Source organism: Dendrobates tinctorius, unplaced genomic scaffold, assembly GCF_039654945.1.
Source record: "Dendrobates tinctorius isolate UK_male_01 unplaced genomic scaffold, ASM3965494v1 ptg000060l, whole genome shotgun sequence".
Taxonomy (NCBI): Eukaryota; Metazoa; Chordata; class Amphibia; order Anura; family Dendrobatidae; genus Dendrobates; species Dendrobates tinctorius.
In genome coordinates, this window is record NW_027361728.1 from 7,319,261 (window position 1) to 7,340,378 (window position 21,118).

The 21,118-nt window shown below is 43.3% G+C and overlaps 1 protein-coding gene across 1 annotated transcript in view; it reads right to left on the reverse strand.

Moving 5' to 3' along the window:
• Window positions 1-21,118, reverse strand: part of LOC141092484 (probable cation-transporting ATPase 13A4) — a 374,510-nt gene that overhangs the window by 41,625 nt on the left and 311,767 nt on the right. The window contains exons 23-25 of the mRNA XM_073578655.1: window positions 19,822-19,931; window positions 17,418-17,514; window positions 17,088-17,160 (exon numbers count right to left, since the gene is read on the reverse strand). Coding sequence (XP_073434756.1) covers window positions 17,088-17,160; window positions 17,418-17,514; window positions 19,822-19,931 — 280 coding nt within the window. The remainder of the gene's footprint in view (window positions 1-17,087; window positions 17,161-17,417; window positions 17,515-19,821; window positions 19,932-21,118) is intronic.

The following is a 21,118-nucleotide window of genomic DNA, read 5'->3' on the forward strand; positions in this document are numbered from 1 at the left end:
AGGAGACCTGGACATGGTTGAGATAAATGAGGCTAAGAGAGCCTGTATGCTGGACATTGTACAACCTGTGTGAACACAGGGTTTACAAAGGGAAACTCTGCCATAGACGCTCTGCTGTTTATATGAAGTTTTATTGCTGCTGTGGGTTTATGATGCTGAATAAACCGCATGGACTATGCTTGCTTTATGGAAAATCTGTGCCGGATCTGATTTTGTGGCTGCTGAGCGATTATCCCCTACCCGAATAACAGTGCTACCTCACAATTGGTGGAGAAAGCTATGGGCATTGTTGTAGCCTTGTTGCTGGGAGCAACGGAAGAGGACTGCAAAGTCAGTTGCTAAGGGCAACGCTGAGCCACGAAGGCTGACAGTTGGGGAAGCCACTACCCGGCTGTGGTTTTGGAACCGTGGGGCAGCCTAGTGAGTAAGGAACTGTCTGGATCGGTGAGCCCAGTGCGGCCGTTTCCCCAGGAGAAAGAGACTTATAGGATACCTCTGCGGTAGAGGGGTCCGAGAACCTGCGCGGCCAGCAGGTGACGGTCGTGAAAACCGTGTTGTACTGACCGGTGTCAGTGAGAAAGAGACTGGTGATTGATAGGGTGCCTCTGTGGAGAAGAGGTATCCGAGGACCTGAGGGGCTGACACAGGTAATGGACAGGTGTTCGTGTTGTACTGACCTGGGTCAGTGAGAGAGACTGTGTACCTGGAGGGTTCAGTGAGCAAGGTCCTGGAGGGTCAGTGTTGGGAGACTCTAGGAGAAGAATCGGATCCCTGGAGCACGTGGTATGACCTTGGACCTGGTGAGGAGTGAGTGTTGGGCAGTCTCAGGAGGAGATGGATGATCTGAAGAGCACCCGCTAAGTTCCTGGACCTGGTGAGGCTGGTGTGTTGGGAAACTCTGGGAGGAGGGCCACTCCCTGAATAGCACCCGGTGCACCCTGTGTGTTGGACGGTCTCAGGCAGAGACAGAATGTCCTGAATAGCACACAGACAGGACACGTGAGTTTTGTGTGGTGTGCTGGTGTGGCCGGTGTGTTGGGAGGCACTGGGAGGAGGGTCGCTCCCTGAGTGGCACCCGGTGCACCCTGTGTGTTGGACGGTCTCAGGAGAGGAGACGGAACGTCCTGAATAGCACACAAAAAGGACACGTGAGTTTTTTGTGTGATGTTTTTTTTTCTTTTCTCAACTCAGCCTGCGGTGGCTCAGTGGGAGTCAAGAAGGTGACAAGCGGCTTCCTGTAACTCGGCGGGGTTGCGAAGGGGACAAGTGGCTTCCTGTAACTCGACAGCGTTAAGAAGAGGACACCAGCCACTGTTTGTGAACAGCAGCCGGTGGTGTCGGTGAACAGTGACAGCAGGAGCTGTGGTGGTGCCAGCAAGGACTTGTGTGGTATCGTTAAAAGACAAACTGTGTTGTGTGAACTGTGGTCTGAGAGGTCTGGTATAACGGACATGGGGAAATCCTGAAAGGGGGCGGTGGCCCAAATCAGGGTGGTACCCCAAAAGGGGTGGAGTCCCAGAAGGGGGCAGTGACCCAAATAGGGGTGGTCACCCAAAAAGAAGTGGAGTCCCAGAGGAGGGCGGTGACCCAAATTGGGGGTAATCCAAAAAGGGGTGGAGTCCCGGGAGGGGGTGGTGACCCAAATTGGGGTGGTCCAGAAAGGGGCAGGTGTGTCAAAAGAGGAACAGCAATGTTCGTGTATGTTGTTTTCTGAATATGGAATATTCTTTCCGGATAATGACGGGCCACAGGTGTGTACCGTAATGCTGCACCGAGAAGGAGTCTCGGGTCGGCTGGACTTAAAGTGTCAGGTACTCTGACAGGATCTCATCTCACTTTCTGTCTGACCGAGCGATTGGTCCAGGTTCGCTGTAAACATGGGCTCACTGTGAACTATACGATAGACAGAGTGATGTTTGAGGGGCCCATAGGTGGTGAGTGCCAAGGGGGCGGGATACCACGTGACTTAGTCTATGCCTTGGAGAGGGGCCGGGACTTTGTGTTTGATGATGTATGGTCGAATGAGGGAGATGTTTCTACTGTTGGATTAACAGAAGTTGGGACAGTGACGCCTCCTAAAATGGACAGGTCTGATGTAGAACTGACCCGAAGAAGAAGTACATCTGCCCAACTTACGGACCTGACGTCTCGTGATATGACGGAAGGTGGGCTGGGAGATGAGACGACTGGGGTAAAAACATGGTTAAACGGTAACGGACGGTTCACTCGGCTGACGGGAGTGACCCAGTGGTACCCTTTGACAATATAATCAAAGAAGTAGTGGTGCGACACGTGCTGGCCAAAAGGGAACAAGATCATGAGATACAGCTAATAAAAGAAAAAGTGGAAGAACATCTCGAACGAGAAAGAATCCTGAGACAAATGGCCGAGCACAGGGTGGAGGGGCTCGAGAAAGAAGTCTTGGAGCTCAGAGGTCACCTGTCCACCTGGCAAAGTGTGAACAAGAACCTCAAGGAAGAGATGGAGGAACTCAGAGGAGCAGTAAAAAGTCTTCTGCAGGAGAAGTTGGACGAAGACTTACAGCAGGTGAGTGTGAGTGATAATAAGGCAGAACTGCCAATAGTCATCATGACCAAGGGTCATTAAGTGATCCAATCGTGTGAAGTTGGTGAGTTAAGAACTGAAGAAGACAGTCACCCGGTCGGTCAACGGTAAAGCTGTCCGTGGTAAAGCTAGAGCCTTCAGTCCAGGAAGTGAGCAAGACCACGACCTTCCAGTCTGTGATTGATGTACCAGAGGACATGCAAGAAGCCTGTGCTGAGGAAGATGTGCATGAGGCTTTTAAAGAGGCGGTCAAAGTGTGTAAGGTGCGCTGGGCATCTGAGACTCGGCAGTTGGTGATAGTATCAGCCAGAGAAGATACATCAAACCGAGTAGCTATCCTGAAGAAGATGTATCTACAATGTCTCCACGCCAAACAGCTGGTCAGGCGGAGTAATGTGAAAGCTGCTCGACGCCTAGAGTTAGCAAGGGAGGCTATGGATCGGCTAGGTTTGCATAAAGATGTGGTTGCGGTACCCAAAGCTCTGATTGGGAGAATCATTGGAAGATCCGGGAAGGTAATGCAAGACCTTGTGAATATCTCCGGTGTGGTGAGGGTGAGGATCCCTCCTGATGATGAAGACCAGGTATCCAGTGAAGAGGGTAGGATCCCCATCATGGTGGTTGGCTCCGTGAAGAGCCTGAGAGACTTTTGGATGCTCATAGAGTAACGAGTGGGGTACCTGCAAGAAATTGAGCAGTTCAGGCTGGACCGTCGGCAAATTAATAAAGAGGTACGGAATACAAGGTGGCGGCCGCCTCCAACCCAACAAGATGTAAGGACCCGAAGGGTTCCACCAAGAAGTGACAGGGCAGATGGGCAAAGAATGTCAGCAAGTGGTAGTTTGACTGGCAGGATGACGTTGAGAGACATTAATTCCTGTGAGATGCTGAATGGGTCAGACTCAGGCCAGACAGTAGGCCCAACTAAGACTGATGACCATACCAACCGGGGGAGCTGGTCGGGGAACGGAACAAACAGGGAGAGGAATGTGGTGACCAAACAGTGTCTGATGACGCAGACAGGCTGTGACTGGAGGACCAAAGATCAGGGCTGATATTCTGACTGCTGGGGGTGGGGGAGGCCTAACGTAGAGATGAGGCCGCATGATAGATGGAGACGGTTCTCTCGACCTGTGAGGCAAAGTGTAATGAGTGCCTGGTCGCGAGAGCCTGGTGTAATGTGTGTTCAACCCCACAAGTTAGAACAGAGGGGAGGTATGTGGTGTAGTAACCACTGTGTCCGCTAGGGGGCGCTGTGTGGATGTCCCAGGAGAAAGGATGAATGGCAGAATACTGAATGGCCATTATGTATCTCAAAGTGGGTGGTTTTGAGATGGAGACTTATGTGTTGATCAGCAGTGATACTGCTGAGGTGGTGCTCTAATGTGACAGAGAGAAGTCTCCAGGTAACTTGGGAGATGGGCGGGCCAGTTACCTACAAACCCACCCAGGGGGTGTGTTTAAAGAACACTGTTGTAAAGAGTGTGTAAGTGCTTGAAAGACCTGTGATGAGGTCAGAGTCATATAACCCGGTGGGCGTGGCTATGAACCATATAATGTGGCCAGGGTAGGTCACATGTGGTGAATGCAGGGACCTGGTTGGTCAAGTGTGGAAGGTCCCACTGAGATGGAGCATCCTGGCTAACAGTCTGTGGAAGGGCTGTGGTGAATGGCTGCACGTGTCTGAGAGCTCCCAGGGGAGGGAATGAACGTCTGCATTAAGCTGAACGTGGGTGAGATAAATGAGGCTAAGAGAGCCTGTATGCTGGACATTGTACAACCTGTGTGAACACAGGGTTTACAGAGTGAAACTCTGCCATGGACGCTCTGCTGTTTATACGAAGTTTTGTTGCTGCTGTGGGTTTATGATGTTGAATAAACCGCATGGACTATGCTTGCTTTATGGAAAATCTGTGCCGGATCTGATTTTGTGGCTGCTGAGCGAGTATCCCCTACCCGAATAACAGCGCTACCTCACAATACATACAAATATATACATAATATTATATATATAATATTAAATATCGGAAAAAGCCCACCAAAGGTGTCTCTTGATGAAGTATTGAAACGAAACGTGCGTTGGGGCAACGGGGACGCTTTCTTCAAAATACCTCTATGTAAGTGTGACCATCTTGCCATCTTGTTGGTATGAATTTTTGACTAATTACTTATTGCTATGTGGGGAAAGCATACCCTTTAGGCCGAGGTCAAACTAGAGAGAAATATGGACGCGTGAGAGGTGTAAAAACCACACATTGCACACGGACTAATGATTCTCTATGGGGTAGCTCCCATCAGCCGTATATTTCTCACGCGTATTTTACAGTCCGTGCCAATCGCACGTGTGACTTGCGAGAAATATGCACCCAGTGTCCTTTAGAAAAGCCGGCAATTCAGTGCGCAATACAGTAAAATCACACTCACAGGTATAATAAAGAAACAAAAGAATAGCTATATACACATAGAATGCATATACTATATATATATATATATATATATATATATATACACATACATGCATGTCATTGAGACACACACATATATATGTTATGAATGAGTCACCGTAGGAGGCAAAAACAGAAATGCTAGCTGAGTCCAGAAAACCAGAGAAGTTGGCAGCTATCGGATTGCAGACCCCTGAACCTATCAACAACAACTAGCAGTAGCCGTGGGGGGTTCCTACGATGTCCTAGACCCCTCGATCACAGACGGAGAACTGCCTAGCCTAAAGACAGAAAGGGAAATCTAAACTGCCCCAGAGCAGACCCCAAAGCAATAGGCAGCCCCCAACATATAATGACGGTGAAGCAAGAAGAAAAAACACTAACACAGATAGAAAGATAAATTGAGCAAATGATGGGGCCCAAGCTAACTAGATAGGACAGGATAGGAAAGCTACTGTCTGCAATCCGCAAAAAACCCTATCAAAATAAGAGCCAACAGACTGACAGGGAAAAAGGCCCTGAAGATGCTAGGCTTCAAAAAGACTATGTCAGTACTCAGGTATTTTCTGAAGACAGAGCAAACAGACAAACAAGGAATTCAGCTCACCCCAGCAGGGAATGGCAGAATCCAGAAAAGCAAGGCAAAATAAAACCAAAACACAAATGCAAAAAGGCAAAGCAGAAAACTTAGCTTTTGAGGAGCAGGAATCAGACTGGTCTCCTAGAATCCCTCAGAGAAATCACCAGCGAGGCAGAAGGGCGTCGGCTGCCTTATATCCAGTCAGAAATCCCCGTCGCCCAGTCATCCTCTACCAGCTCAGGTGCTTGGTAATCAGCCTCACTACCTTCCTTCACCAGAAGAGGGAGTTCATCAGACCTCAACGGTGAAGGGGAAAATGAACTCATAACAGTACCTCCCCCTTGAGGAGGGGTCACCGAAACCTCATCCACGCCACCAGGGTGATCAGAGTGAGCCCGATAAAAGGCACGCACCAATCTTTTGGCATGAATATCAGAGGCAGGAGACCCAGGAATTATCCTCCTGACCATAACCCTTCCACTTAACCAAATACTGGAGTCTCTGTCTAGCCAGACGGGAATCCAGTATCTTCTCTACCTCATATTCCATGTTACCTTCAACCAATACAGGGACCGGAGGTGCCACCCCAGGAACTACTGTTTCAACAAACCTCTTCAACAAGGACTTATGAAACACATTATGGATTTCAAATGTGACAGGAAGAGCCAACTGAAAAGAGACCGGGTTAATGATCTCCAAAATCTTGTAAGGCCCAATAAATCTAGGCTTAAACTTAGGAGAAGCTACCTTCATAGCGATATTTTTTGATGATAACCAAACCATATCACCCACCTTAAACTAGGGACCAACGGTCCTATGTCGGTTGGAAAACCGCTGGGCCTTTTCCTGGGAGAGAGACAACTTATCCACCACTTGGTCCCAGATCTGGTGCATTCTCTCCACCACAGTGTCAACAACTGGGCAGGCAGAAGGCTCCACCTGCCCTGAAGAAAATCGAGGATGAAACCCAAAGTTACAAAAAAAAGGTGACATCAAAGTGGCAGAACTAGCTCTATTATTTAAAGCAAATTCGGCCAAGGGCAAAAATGAAACCCAATCATCCTGATCAGCGGAAATAAAACATCTCAAATACGACTCCAAGGTCTGGTTTGTTCTCTCTGTCTGCCCATTGGTCTGAGGGTGAAACGCAAAGGAGATGGACAACTGAATTCCCAGCTTGGAACAGAACGTCCTCCAAAATCTAGACACAAACTGAACTCCTCTGTCAGATACAATGTTCTCAGGAATCCTGTGCAAGCGAACCACCTGTTGCAAAAACAGGGGCACCAACTCAGAGGAAGATGGCAACTTAGGGAGTGGTACAAGATGAACCATCTTAGAGAACCTATCACAAATCACCCAAATAACAGTCATTCTCTGAGAGACAGGCATATCAGAGATGAAATCCATTAAAATATGGGTCCATAGCCTCCTGGGGACCGGCAAAGGCATCAACAACCCACTAGAGCGAGAACAAGGTTTAGACCTGGAGCAAGTCCCACAGGACTGCACAAAATTCCTGACATCATGAGACAAGGCGGGCCACCAAAAAGACCGACTCACCAGATCTCTAGTACCAAAAATACCTGGATGACCAGCCAATGCAGAGCAATGAACTTCAGACATCACTCTCTTCTTCCACTGGTCAGGAACATACAACTTTCCACTGGGACAACGCTCAGGTTTGTCCTCCTGGAACTCTTCCAGAGCACGTCTCAAATCGGGCGAGATGGCAGAAAGAACTACCCCTTCGCCTAAGATGGTAGCAGGCTTGGTCACCACAGGAGAATCAGCAAAGAAGCTCCTAGAAAGAGCGTCAGCCTTGACATTCTTAGCGCCAGGAAGAAAAGAGACCACAAAATCAAAACGCGTAAAAAACAAGGCCCATCTAGCCTGTCTAGGGTTCAAGCGTTTGGCCGACTCTAGGTAAATAAAATTCTTGTGGTCAGTGAGGACCATGACTTGATGTTTAGCTCCCTCCAACCAATGTCTCCACTCCTCAAATGCCCATTTCATGGCCAACAGTTCCCGATTCCCCACATCATTGTTACGTTCAGATGGGGAGAACTTTCGGGAAAAGAAAGCACAGGGATTCATTTTAGATGTTACAGGATCCTTTTGGGACAAAACAGCTCCTGCACCAATCTCAGAAGCGTCCACCTCTACCTGGAATGGGAGTGAGACATCAGGTTGCCGCAAAACCGGGGCAGAAGTGAATCTTCGCTTCAGCTCCTGAAAGGAAGAAACAGCCTCCGGAGAGCAATTCAACACATCAGCACCCTTCTTAGTCAGATCAGTCAATGGCTTGGAAATACTAGAAAATTTTGCTATAAATTTCCGATAAAAATTAGCAAAACCCAAAAACTTCTGAAGGGACTTCAAAGAAGTCGGCTGAACCCAATCATAAATGGCCTGTACCTTGGCCGGATCCATTACAATAGTTGACGGAGACAAAATAAATCCCAAAAATGAAATCCTCTGTACCCCAAAAAGGCATTTCGATCCTTTGACATACAGGGAATTCTCCCTCAAGATCCAGAACACCGTCCGAACATGTTCCACATGAGAATCCCAATCCTTGGAGAAGATCAAAATATCATCCAGATAGATAATCAAAAATTTATCCACAAAGTCTCGGAAAATGTCGTTCATGAAGCACTGGAAGACAGAAGGGGCATTAGTGAGCCCAAAAGGCATCACCAGGTACTCGAAATGTCACTCTGTAGTATTAAACGCCGTCTTCCATTCATCCCCATGCTTAATGCGGATAAGATTATAAGCCCTCCTGAGGTCAAGCTTGGTAAACCAGTAAGCACCTTTAACTCTGGAGAATAGATCCGAAATCAGGGGTAAAAGATACTGATATTTAAGAGTAATTTTGTTGAGGGCATGATAATCAATACAAGGCCTTAATGAACCATCCTTTTTGGCCACGAAAAAAAACCCAGCACCAAATGGTGAAGAGGATGGTCTAATATGACCCTTCTCCAACGCATCCTTAATATAGGATCGCATAGCCTCGTACTCGGGTACAGATAAATTGAAGAGCCGACCCTTGGGAAATTTACACCCCGGGCACAGTTCAATTGCACAGTCATAACTCCTATGAGGAGGCAAAGACGCAGACTCATTCTCACTAAATACATCATAAAAGTCCGCCAAATAGTCAGGAACATCATGCAACTGAGGAGAGGTGGAAAAAACCGGAGCCTCACTAAGAGCACACCGACAACCCCAACTCACCACAGACACAGATTTCCAATCCAAAACTGGATTATGAATTTGCAACCAGGGAAACCCCAGAACAATGGTATCATGCAAATTATGCAACACCAAAAATCTGCAGTTTTCTTGATGGTCTGGGGCGACCCGCATTACCACCTCGGTCCAAAACTGAGGTTTATTTTTCGCCAAAGGAGTAGCATCAATCCCCCTCAAAGGGATAGGCGTCCGCAGAGGTGTCATAGGAAATCCACAATGTTTAGCAAAATCCAAGTCCATTAGGTTCAGGGCTGCTCCCGAATCCACAAAAGCCTTGGCGGAAAATGTGGACAGGGAGCAGATCAGAGTAATTGCCAGAAGAAACTTAGGTTGAACACCACCCACAGAAAACGTGTGTGCAAAACGTTTCTCTCGTTTAAGACAGACAGAAATAATATGCGAGGCATCTCCACCAAAAAAACACAGCTTATTACGCTTTCTGAACTCCTGACGTTGCTCTCTGGACAAAACTCTATCACATTGCATAGGTTCAGACACTTGTTCAACAGGTGGCAAAACCTCTCGTGCAGTCCTGTGTTCACGTAAATGCCGATCAACCTGAATGGCTAATGACATAGAATTGTCCAGACCAGAGGGAACAGGAAATCCCACCATAGTATCTTTTACGGCTTCTGACAAACCCTTCTGAAAGAGAGCTGCCAAGGCATTATCATTCCAGGTAGTAAGGACCACCCACTTTTGGAATTTTTGACAGTACAATTCTGCAGAATCTCTACCCTGGGTCAATGCCAACAGGGTCTTTTCAGCCTGATCAATAGCATTAGGTTCGTCATACAACAACTCCAAGGCTTGAAAAAATGCGTTCACATTAGTCAGACTAGGATCATCAGGTTTCAAAGAAAACGCCCAATCCTGGGGATCGCCACACAGCAAAGAGATGACAATTTCAACCTGCTGCGTGGAGCTCCCTGACGAGTTAGTCTTCAAGGCAAAAAATAATTTACAATTATTTTTGAAATTCAAAAATATAGACCGATCCCCAAAAAAACACATCAGGAGTAGGGATCTTTGGTTGAGCAGCATGTGAATGAGCAAGGTAGGCGGAAATTCCCCGCACTTCCGCAGCGAGCTGCTCCACACGATCAGACAATTGCTTTATCTCCACTGAGAGAAAAAAAAAATTCCCCCTACGGCCTCAGAGATATAGAGGAAAAAATATACACACTTTTTTTTTTTTTTTACAATTCCTTCCTGCTATTGAGTACCCTAGGATCTGCGGTATGGCTGGTGATTCTGTTATGAATGAGTCACCGTAGGAGGCAAAGACAGAAATGCTAGCTAAGTCCAGAAAACCAGAGAAGTTGGCAGCTATCGGATTGCAGACCCCTGAACCTATCAACAACAACTAGCAGTAGCCGTGGGGGGTTCCTATGATGTCCTAGACCCCTCGATCACAGACGGAGAACTGCCTAGCCTAAAGACAGAAAGGGAAATCTAAACTGCCCCAGAGCAGACCCCAAAGCAATAGGCAGCCCCCAACATATAATGACGGTGAAGCAAGAAGAAAAAACACTAACACAGATAGAAAGATAGACTGAGCAAATAATGGGGCTCAAGCTAACTAGATAAGACAGGATAGGAAAGCTACTGTCTGCAATCTGCAAAAAACCCTATCAAAATAAGAGCCAACAGACTGACAGGGAAAAAGGCCCTGAAGACGCTAGGCTTTAAAAAGACTATGTCAGTACTCAGGTATTTTCTGAAGACAGAGCAAACAGACAAACAAGGAATTCAGCTCACCCCAGCAGGGAATGGCAGAATCCAGAAAAGCAAGGCAAAATAAAACCAAAACACAAATGCAAAAAGGCAAAGCAGAAAACTTAGCTTTTGAGGAGCAGGAATCAGACTGGTCTCCTAGAATCCCTCAGAGAAATCACCAGCGAGGCAGAAGGGCGTCGGCTGCCTTATATCCAGTCAGAAATCCCTGTCGCCCAGTCATCCTCTACCAGCTCAGGTGCTTGGTAATCAGCCTCACTACCTTCCTTCACCAGAAGAGGGAGTTCATCAGACCTCAATGGTGAAGGGGAAAATGAACTCATAACATATATATATATATATTTCATAGAATTCTACATAGCAGAATAGCCGCAAAATCAATTGCCGACTTCTGCAAAATCATTCCCCAACCCGACATGAAATGCCACATGGTTTACATACAGTAAACCATTTAATTTCATGTTTTTTATATATGTCTTTCCCTAGTAATTAGATGAGGGTTTGTGTGTAAAATTTGGGAGGTGTAGGTCTTAATTTAAGAGGTTAATTCATTGTTAAAAATTGCGTGGGCTCCCTCGGCAAAATCGCAAAAAGGGAGGTAAAGCAGGTGAGTGAGGGCAGATTTTAATAGCCTTGAGAGGGACCATTGTTTTTGCCCCCCCGCTACAAAAATTTGCCCCCAGACACCCCAGAAAGGTGAGGTGTCAATTAGACACTTATCCATTATTAACCCTAGACTATTAAACGGTTAAAAAACACACACAGCATTAATTAAAAATTATTTTAATGAAATAAAGACACCTAGTTTTTGACAAGATTTATTGCTCTGGTAATCCAAAAATAAGCCATCGACCTGTAACAAAAAGAAAACAAAAAAGCAACCATATCCTTACCTCTATGCTGCTCAGTCAGGTTCCCCGCAGAAATCCATCAGAAAGGGTTAAGTGGTTTACACAGGGACTGGTGCTATTGCGACCAGCCCAATGTAAACCACTGCCAGAATGAATTATTTCATCTCTGCGCAGCCTCCCTGGCTGCCTGGATATGAACTAATTGTCATGGGAAAGTTTCTGCATTTTTTCCCACACTCATTAGTTCACCTCAGGTCAGCCAGGGGACTCCCCGCAGCCTCAGTGATGTCATCGGGAGTCCCAGGCTGACCTGAGGTGAACTGATGAGCGTGGGAAAAAAGTCAGAAACTTTCCCACGCTAATTTGTTCATCTCCAGGCAGCCAGTGAGGCAGCACAGAGCTGAACTAATTCATTCTGAAGTAGTTTACAGTGGGGCTGGTCGCATTAGCACCGGTCCTCATTGTAAACTATTTAACACCTTGTGAAGGATAACAGCGTGGGACATGACTAAGCAGCAGAGAGGCAAGGATATTGTTGATTTTTTATGTTATTTTTTTGAAGGTCATGGTTTTATTTTGGAATAGCAGAGTAATAAAATTGGTCAAAAACAGTGTCTTTATTTCATTAAAAGACTTTTTAATTAATGTCTGTGTGTGTTTTTCATAGTCTAAGGTTAATAAGGGATCAGTTTCCTATTTACACCTCTCCATTATTTATCGGCTTAATGTCACCTTCCAATCGAATGGTGCCATTAACCCTTTGTTATTAACCCATTCGCCACCAATGGGAATAGAGAGGATAAGTGCCAGAAAAGGCGCATCTTATAGATGCGCCTTTTCTGGGGTGTCTGGGGGCAGATTTTTGTAGCTGGGGGGGGCAAAAACTCTCTCTCAAGGCTATTAAAATCTGCCCTCACTCACCCGCTTTACCTCTCTGGTTGCGATTTTGCCTCGGGAGCCCACGCATTTTTTTTCCAATGAATTAACCCGTTAATTTAACATCTAGACGTCCCAAATTTTACACACAAACACTAATCTAATTATTAGTAAGGGACATATAAAAAATACATGAAATGAAATGGTTTACTGTATGTAAACCATGCGTCATTTCATGTCGGGTTTTGTATTGATTTTACAGAAGCTGGCAATTGAATTAGCGGCTATTCTACTATTCTAGAACTCTATGAGATATAAATATATATATATTTATGTGTCTCAATGACATGTATATATATATATATATACACTGTATATATATGTATTCTATGTGTATATATGTATTCTTTTGTTTGGGTTTTAACCTGTCCTTTTTATCCATTATATGTACATTTTGCAAGCCTGCGAGAAAATCTCAGCATACGGTTGCCATATGGATTACATATGGATGCTTACATGCACAAAATACGTGACCACACCTTGATTACTGATGACATACGGAGCACTATTTAGGGGACTTTTCTCCGTATTACGCATGTAAACTTCGGACCGTATTTTGCGTTCGTTAGTGTGACCCCGGCCTTATATTGTAATATTAATTTGGACACAGTGAGCGTGACAAGGCACAGAACACTATGTGATTTGATACACATATTGGTGTCCCCATTTTTCTTGTAATTATCGAGTAGTATTGCTTTATGTGATTAATTTTAACATTATTTTGAAGTAAATAAAATTATTTTAAGGGTTTATATATATATATAGATGCCAGTGACACACACATATATTTATACAGGGTGGGCCGTTTATATGGATACACCTAAATTAAATGGGAATGATTGGTGGTATCAACTTCCTGTTTGTGGCACATTAGTATATTGGAGGGGAGAAAACCTTTCAAGATGGGTGATGGCCATGGTGACCATTCTGAAGTTAGTCATTTTGGATATAACTTTATAAATGGCCCACCCAGGTGCATCCATATAAATGGCCCACCCTGTATATATATATATACAGTATATATATATATATATATATATATATATATACAGTATATATATATATATATATGTGTGTGTGTGTGTATATATATATTGCATAGAGAGATAGATAGAAGAATAGCCTGTAATACATCTGCCAGGTTCTGTAAAATCACTGCAGGAGCCAACAGGATAGAAGAGATGGTTTACATACAGTAAAGACAAATGGAATAGGTAGATATATAGATGTCAGTGACAAATACAATTGGTACATTGTCTGTGCAAACTACTGGACATGTAGTTAATAAAAGATTATTTTTCGGAAATAAATGGCATGGGCTGCCACGCAAATTTCGTAATCATCAGAGACTAAGCTGACGGCTGGGGGCCAATGTTCATAGCCTGGGAAGGGGGTAATACCCATGGAGCTTCCCAGGCTATTAATATCATCTCACAGATATAAAATTAGCCTTTACTGGCTATTAGAATGGGAGACCCTAAAAAAATGACATGGGGTCCCCCTATAATTAATAGCCAGCAAAGGCTATGTAGACAGCTGTGGCCTGATATTAATAGCCTAGGAAGGGGCCAAGGATACTGGCTCCCCAACTAAAAATGTCAGCTCTGAGCCACCCCAGAAAAGATGCATCTCTATGATGCGTCAATTCTGGCACTTACCCTTGCTCTTCCCACTTGCCCTGTAGCGGTTGCAAGTGGGGTAATAGTTGTGGGGGTTGATGTCACCTTTGTGACATCAAGCCCCGAGGTTAGTAATGGGAGGCATCAATAAGACACCCCCATTACTAACACCATAGTCAAATTGTAAAGAAAGCACAGACACCCAGAAAAAAGTCTTTTAATTGAAATAAACTCGCAGACTCATTTAATATTCCTAATTAAACTATACTTACAATCTCACCTAATTCCACCGAAGCCCTTGATCTCCTGTAGTAAAAGTAAAATAATAAAACAACAATATACCATACCTGTCCGTCGTTGTGTCCCACGCTGTAATCTATATCTGGGGGAGAAATAGTTTTAACCTGGACGGTGCCAAGATGCGTCCATCCCAGCTGTAAACCACTGGTGAATGAGCTGCTGGGATCGGAGCTTCAGTGTCTAGTGGTGACGTCACTAAGTCTGCGCTCCCTCACAGCCTGAACTGCGGTGACCTCTGGACTGTGGGAAAATGCCAGTGATGAGGGCACCGCAGTTCATGCTAAGAGTATTCACAGCAGATCACCATGAGAAAGCACATAGAGTTCCCAGCTTGGTAGCTAAATTGGCAACATGTATACCTGCCACAATTGGGTGGACTGCTACCTTTCTTCTTGCTGTAGGCTATTAAAAAAACAAATTCTCGCAATACAGAGCTAATCAGTTATATTAATCTCAAAAGGTAACTTGCTACAGCAAACAAAATACAAAAATTAAGATATATGTTAACAACAATATAGCACTCAAATAACATAATGCTGCATGCCCAGACCTATTCATATCGAAATCATACGTGCATGTCATCAACATTAATTAAAAAAAATAAAAACATCTATAGGAAAAAAGAAAGAGACACAATTGTGTGTCTCAAACTGAACAAATAAGTAAAACCACCAATCAAAGCACAACCGCATCAAATGAACAGCCAACGATGAAGACTTACATGCGCACAATAAAGTTCCTATCAAATTATTACACAGATTACGATTCCACAGATAAATGTGATAAAATAATATGAATTAATGCCTATAAATCAATCTTAAAGTGGTAAGCCAAAGATTAGCATGTATCCATATGTCAAAATAAACTGGGATAAAGATTCTCTTTATCATGAAACAAAGTACAAACATATGTTCAAATTTTATTGTTCATTCAATTTTTTAGCATTTTTTTTTGCTTGCATTGTATTGTCCCCAATCACCTTTGGACACCAAACAGATGCCGATAATACTATTCACAAAAAGCTCCACAAGAAATAAAAAATTGTTGTATTTGTACCAATTATATCCTTTGGGGTAGTTGTCATGTCCGATTTTTTTCCTCCGACTGAGTGGTCAGTACAAAAGCACGAAGATCAAACTCACCAAATGCCATTCTATAGGTTCATGAAAAATTGAAAGGAAAACCTTGAGAAACCACCATCATTTTTAAAAAATCTGCAATCACTAATGATGAAGCCTTGATCATCACTGATGGTAAAAGCTGACGCACTTACCAAACTCTGACTAAACATCATTTTTGTGCACAAGAAAAATCACTTACGTATAAATGACCCTGCTTTAGATGTAATGAGCAAATTGTCACTTCGGTCTATCTCTTGTGATTCTACTAATGAGGCCATTAACAACAATGGAGTGGGGGACAGCTACAGCCCTTTTGTGCTCTATTGTACCCTAATCTCAAGGAGGACAGTGGCATAATTGGGGTACAATAGGGCAAGGCACACAAGAAGGGTAAAGGAAGGTTAATGACCATCCCTAATAGGGCACTAGGTGCCTCCTAACTCCTTGTTGTTTAAGGTTATTCATATTTTAATACATGGATATAATCAGATAATGCTTGTCAATACAAGCATTTTTGTAATGTTCTGCTTATTATAATTTCCAGCTGTTTTGAGATAATAGATATCCTTTCTTTTGATGCAGCTCATTGCCTTGGTGCCTTGGTGATCTACTACCACTACTAGACAACAGAACATACACAATGCTTACAAGCTCTTTTCTATGGAGTATATAAGTAATGCTTTGAAGTTGGCTAATCACTGGATCGTGCTGTTATCCTCTAATTGTGGGCCAGCTTCAGTGCAGTGTTCACAAGCTAGACACCAGATCGCATGGTCTCCAAGTCATCAAGCTGTAAACTAAAGAAAAGTATAAATCTCAAGAACGGCTGCAAATTTTTATAAGAAGTATATTGCAAAACTGCTTGAGTTTATATATGCATTATCTGACAATATCGAATTATGAAGGTGGGAATAACCCTATGAGGTCCTCATCAGGAGCAGCACAAGAGACAGAAGGAACGGATGGTTCACTCGGTAGATTTGATTCACAGAAAGATTCTATTTCTTTATTATTTGCATAAAGTATAATTGACTTTTGTTTGGTGTCTAAAAGTGAATGGGAGAAATGAATTCAGATAGTTTTTAATGAACAAACAGAGGTTACATGTTATTATTTTCTTCAATTATTTGAAAGCAGCAGATACTTGCAGTAAAGGAATAATAATCATTGGATATTAGGCTAGTTTCACATTTGTGTGTCAGGGCGCAGCGACTGCCTGCGCACGGCCGCCGCTAAGCCCCGCACCCTTCCGCGCCTCCTCCGGTAGCTCCGCCTACCGGCGCATGACGCTGCATGCGTCCTCTATCTTTATCACTGGGGACGCAGGCCGTGCACAGTATGCGTTTGGCGGCACATGCGTCCTTTTGATGGTGCGCCGACCAGCACCAAACGCAACCAGTTGCAATTTGGTTGCGCTTGGCGCTCCGTCAAAAGGACGCAGGCGCCGCTAAACGCATACTGCGCACAGCCTGCATCCTCAGTGATAAAGATAGGGGACGCATGACGCATGCAGTGTTATGCGCCCGGAGGCGGAGCTACCGGCGGAGGCGCGGCAGGGCTTAGCGGCGGCCGTGCGCAGGCCGTCGTTGCACGCTGACACGCAAATGTGAAACTAGCCTTAGCTGACCAAATTCTGACTGGTGAATTAATACATTTGCAAGTTGCTAACATACTTGTCAAACAAACCAACACTGTCACTCCAACATCTTGAATAAGGTATTGGTACAAACCGACGGATTTTAGTTGCTGTAAGAGAAGAAAAGTATTACTTACTACATTAGTTTTCTCAGTTGATACGGTCATATGATTGATATTTAATGCAATCAGATTAAATAATCTTACAAAACAACAAATTGTGCAGCATGGCAAGTAACATTTACTTAGCAAACACACAACTAAACTTGCACTGTTTGCCTATTCTGCTGTAAAGTTTCAAGAATGATTTACCGACAGTACAAAAAATACATATAACTGACAGTGAAAGAAAATATAGAGTGGCTTACCCAGTAGAGCAGTAGCAGACAAATAAATTGTATCATTGCGTACAGAGTTACATACTTGAAGACAGCAAAAGAACTGACCAATGCAGCCCGACCTTCCCTGTAGAATTACAGAAGAACAGGAGTTCATTATGTTAGCAGAGCCTCAACTGATACTGATTTATTCTACCTCAGTCATCACTGAAGTTAAAGGAACCCTAATCAGTTGGCTTGGACATTGCCAACTGATTAGAAGTGACCCAAGCGACCAGATCAAAGGGAATCTAAAGTATCATAAGAAATGGCCTGCTGTTTAAATCAGGTTTTCATGTTAAATATATCTCTTAAAAACTTTTTTGAAATGTATTTATTGTTTTTACATATCACAATCTGTATAAATAAAAATAGATATCTTGAAATTTTACCACTAGCCACTAAGGCATATTAGGCTCCAACTTCTTGTGCATGCACATAACTGTTCTCTTCTTTCCTCAGCAGTCTTCCACCCTTCTTTGGGCATCAAGTGCCTTCTGCACAGGTCCCATTACTAATCAGCTTGTTGAACACTGGGAATGGCATCTGCCAGACAGCACTTGATGCCTGTGCCCATAAAAGGGTAGAAAATGACAGAGGAAAGAAGAGAACAGTTGTGCGCACACACAAGATTTCCTCTCAAGCAGCTGACATCACAGTCACAGGGTGATGCTGTTGGGAGGCAAGATGAATGCAGATGAAGTGCGGAAGCAGTGTTATTTTCTGGACAACATCCTGCCCATTGCCTGGAAAGGTCATTTAAATAAAGTGATAAAAGATGATTTATCAACAACAGGGCACTTGATATGAGGCATACATGTAGGACTTTTTTCAGCATTCTATAACCTGTATGATCATAATAATAGATTAGATAGGTAAAATGTGGTGATAGATTCCCTTTGAGGCCACCATACACATTAGTTGGCTGTTGGCCATCTCATCCTGATATCTGCCATGATGGACACTTTTTTACATCTGTTATGCCTCCTGATGAACTGCTGGTGCGGGGAAACGCGTTGAGGTGACTCCACAAATGATAAGTGGCCACTTTCTTATCTCTCTTATATGCCTCATTGTTAGGGCATGGTTTTGCATTATGGTGGACCTTGATGTTATGATGTGGTAACTTTTTGTTTATTTGTCTGGGATTTTTTGCAATAGCTCTAGGGCACTTTTACTATTCATCTCTATACTATCGGTCATTGTTTTCATACCTGTGATATCAGGGACCGACAGGGCAGCAAGGGATAGTCCTCGCTGAGTGGGGGCGCCAAAAAAAATCGGGATCCTTAGGGTGCCAACCTCCACAGATAGGAAGGTATCAGATGAGTTTATTGTAGGGCCTTGCAGCATCCTAGTTTAGGTCTTATATATTGTGGCATTTGCCATTTCTTCACTGGGAACTGGTGGTTTTACATTTTGTTTGAATTAAAAGTTGTTTTTATAGGGATTATATGTTCACGCTCTGGTGGCCAAATGACTTATCAATCATTTGGCTGACATCCATCTCGGCTGGCTCTCCTAAGCACAGGAGTGCTTGTTCAACTGAGCATTCCTGTGTTCTATATAGTAGAAGTACAGAATTATAATGGTCACTGGGGAGTGCAGGGAAGCGGTAACAAAATGTTTTGAATTAGTAGACCAATGCAGCTCCAGCCGTAGACCTCCAATGGAGGATGATAAGCTAGGACGACGTGAGTAAATGATCAGAGGAGCACCAGTAATAAGAGAAGAGAGCAGTAGTTTGTTTCTTTGTGAGCTAAAGAAACTACTGCTCTTTCTCTTATTCCTGGCGCTCCTCTGACCGTTTACTCACATCGTCCTATATAGTAGAGCCAGATTTGTCTCCGGGAGACAGTACGATCGGCAGTCCGAAATCACATGCAGGATCTATGTTTCCCTTTAAAATAAATTGTCTGAGGTCCTCATTCAGTGTGTGCGAACTTGTCGATACTGACTGGTTCGTCCAATATTAGTATAATGTGTATGGTGGCTTTAGAGATCACTTACATAGTCCAAAAGGGTAATCTAGATTAGGTTATCAAAGCTAGACATTTGCCTAAATGCCAACAATGGTAGAATTACCAGATATTCCTAGGGTTCCATCATTATCTTGATGCCACAGAGTTATCAATTCATTACTCATGATTTGATTTCAGGCAGAGCTTTAAATAAGATACGAAAACTATTTAATGATCTCATTATAAAAGATTGGGCAAAGCTGTGACATCTCATCTTTCTGCCAGAAGCATCATGGTTGACAAAATGAATGCATGTAAACTATAATTGTGGATTTTATACACACCTTCAGAATATTTATCATGGCTAAAGCACAGCAAACCAATAGTAATTCAAAGAATACAGATGAATAATATATGAACAATGAGAAACTTACTTAATCAGCTCAGGAACGCATTGAATATTTGTTGTTTGAGATGTGAAAGGTGACGCCACAGATGCCTCTTGCTCAGACAGAGATATCCCAGCATGTGCCACTTTTAAAGCCTACAACAGCAAACAGTGCTTCTATGAAATATATAAACGGTAAATCTGGAGAGGCAAAAAATGCAAATAGGGTCTTATCTGATAGCCAAGTGGTATAAGATATTATATGTACCCTCACCTGATAGAAGCACGTAAAATGCTGCCGCAGGGCCAACAAGGAGATACAATGCAATTAATGAGGAACACGATGATTCAAAGTCCGCGCTGCCCAAGGGTACAAAAAATGTGATCACACACAATGCACTGTCCATATATTCCTGCACTTTTTGAGTTGTATCTTATCATCATGGTTTCATCCTGATGAAGAAGTTTGGAAACCTTAAACCATGTTCATGCTTCACATCCGGGATTGATTGCATTTTTGGAACCTTGGGCAGTGCGAACTTTGAACCACCGTATTCCTCATTTATTGCATTTTATAAAATATACGTTGTAGATTTCTGGCAAATTCTGAATTATATCTTGTACTTATACTGTAAAATTATGTAAAAGTAGTGAATTTCTTTTAAAAAATTGGATGTTAGTTAGCTAACAGGGAAGTGAACAGTTATTTCCTAACAGGTAAACTCCAGAAAGTGGTGTAAATTATAGCAGAAATTTACTAGAGCTCATAAATGAAGTAGATATCAAATTGTTACACATAAGTCTAAAGACTAAGCGGTCCGCAAATCTTACTACCTCTGACTTCATTTTTTTATAAATCAGTTCCAAAGATTTTAGAAAGGATGATAGCTCCAGTCAAAACTGTAGAATATCCCAACAAAAATGTTCTATCTAATTACAACTTTAGCTCTGGTGCTTTTCTTCATGTATCTAGCCCCAAACTCCGGCAGTGAGAGATACCCTAATCTTCCTCTAATAATTTTTACTGGATTGGCCAATAATCTCATGTATGAGTATATGGGCAACTGTCAACTCTCAATTCCTATTTAATCGATACTATATTATTTATTTATTATTTTGATATCTAAGCAAAATGCAAGTTCAAAAACACAAAAAAGCTTAACAAATTTACGGTAGATTAGATTAATCATTTGTCCAAAAAGGCTGTAGTACAGACTTTAGACGTCCCAGTAAATTCTAAGGAGTCATGTATCTAAAGATGAACAACCTGCACCCCTTGGTGACATTATCAAATTTCATGTTTTCATTTTTTCCTCCCCTTCTTCCAAGAGCTCAAACTTTTT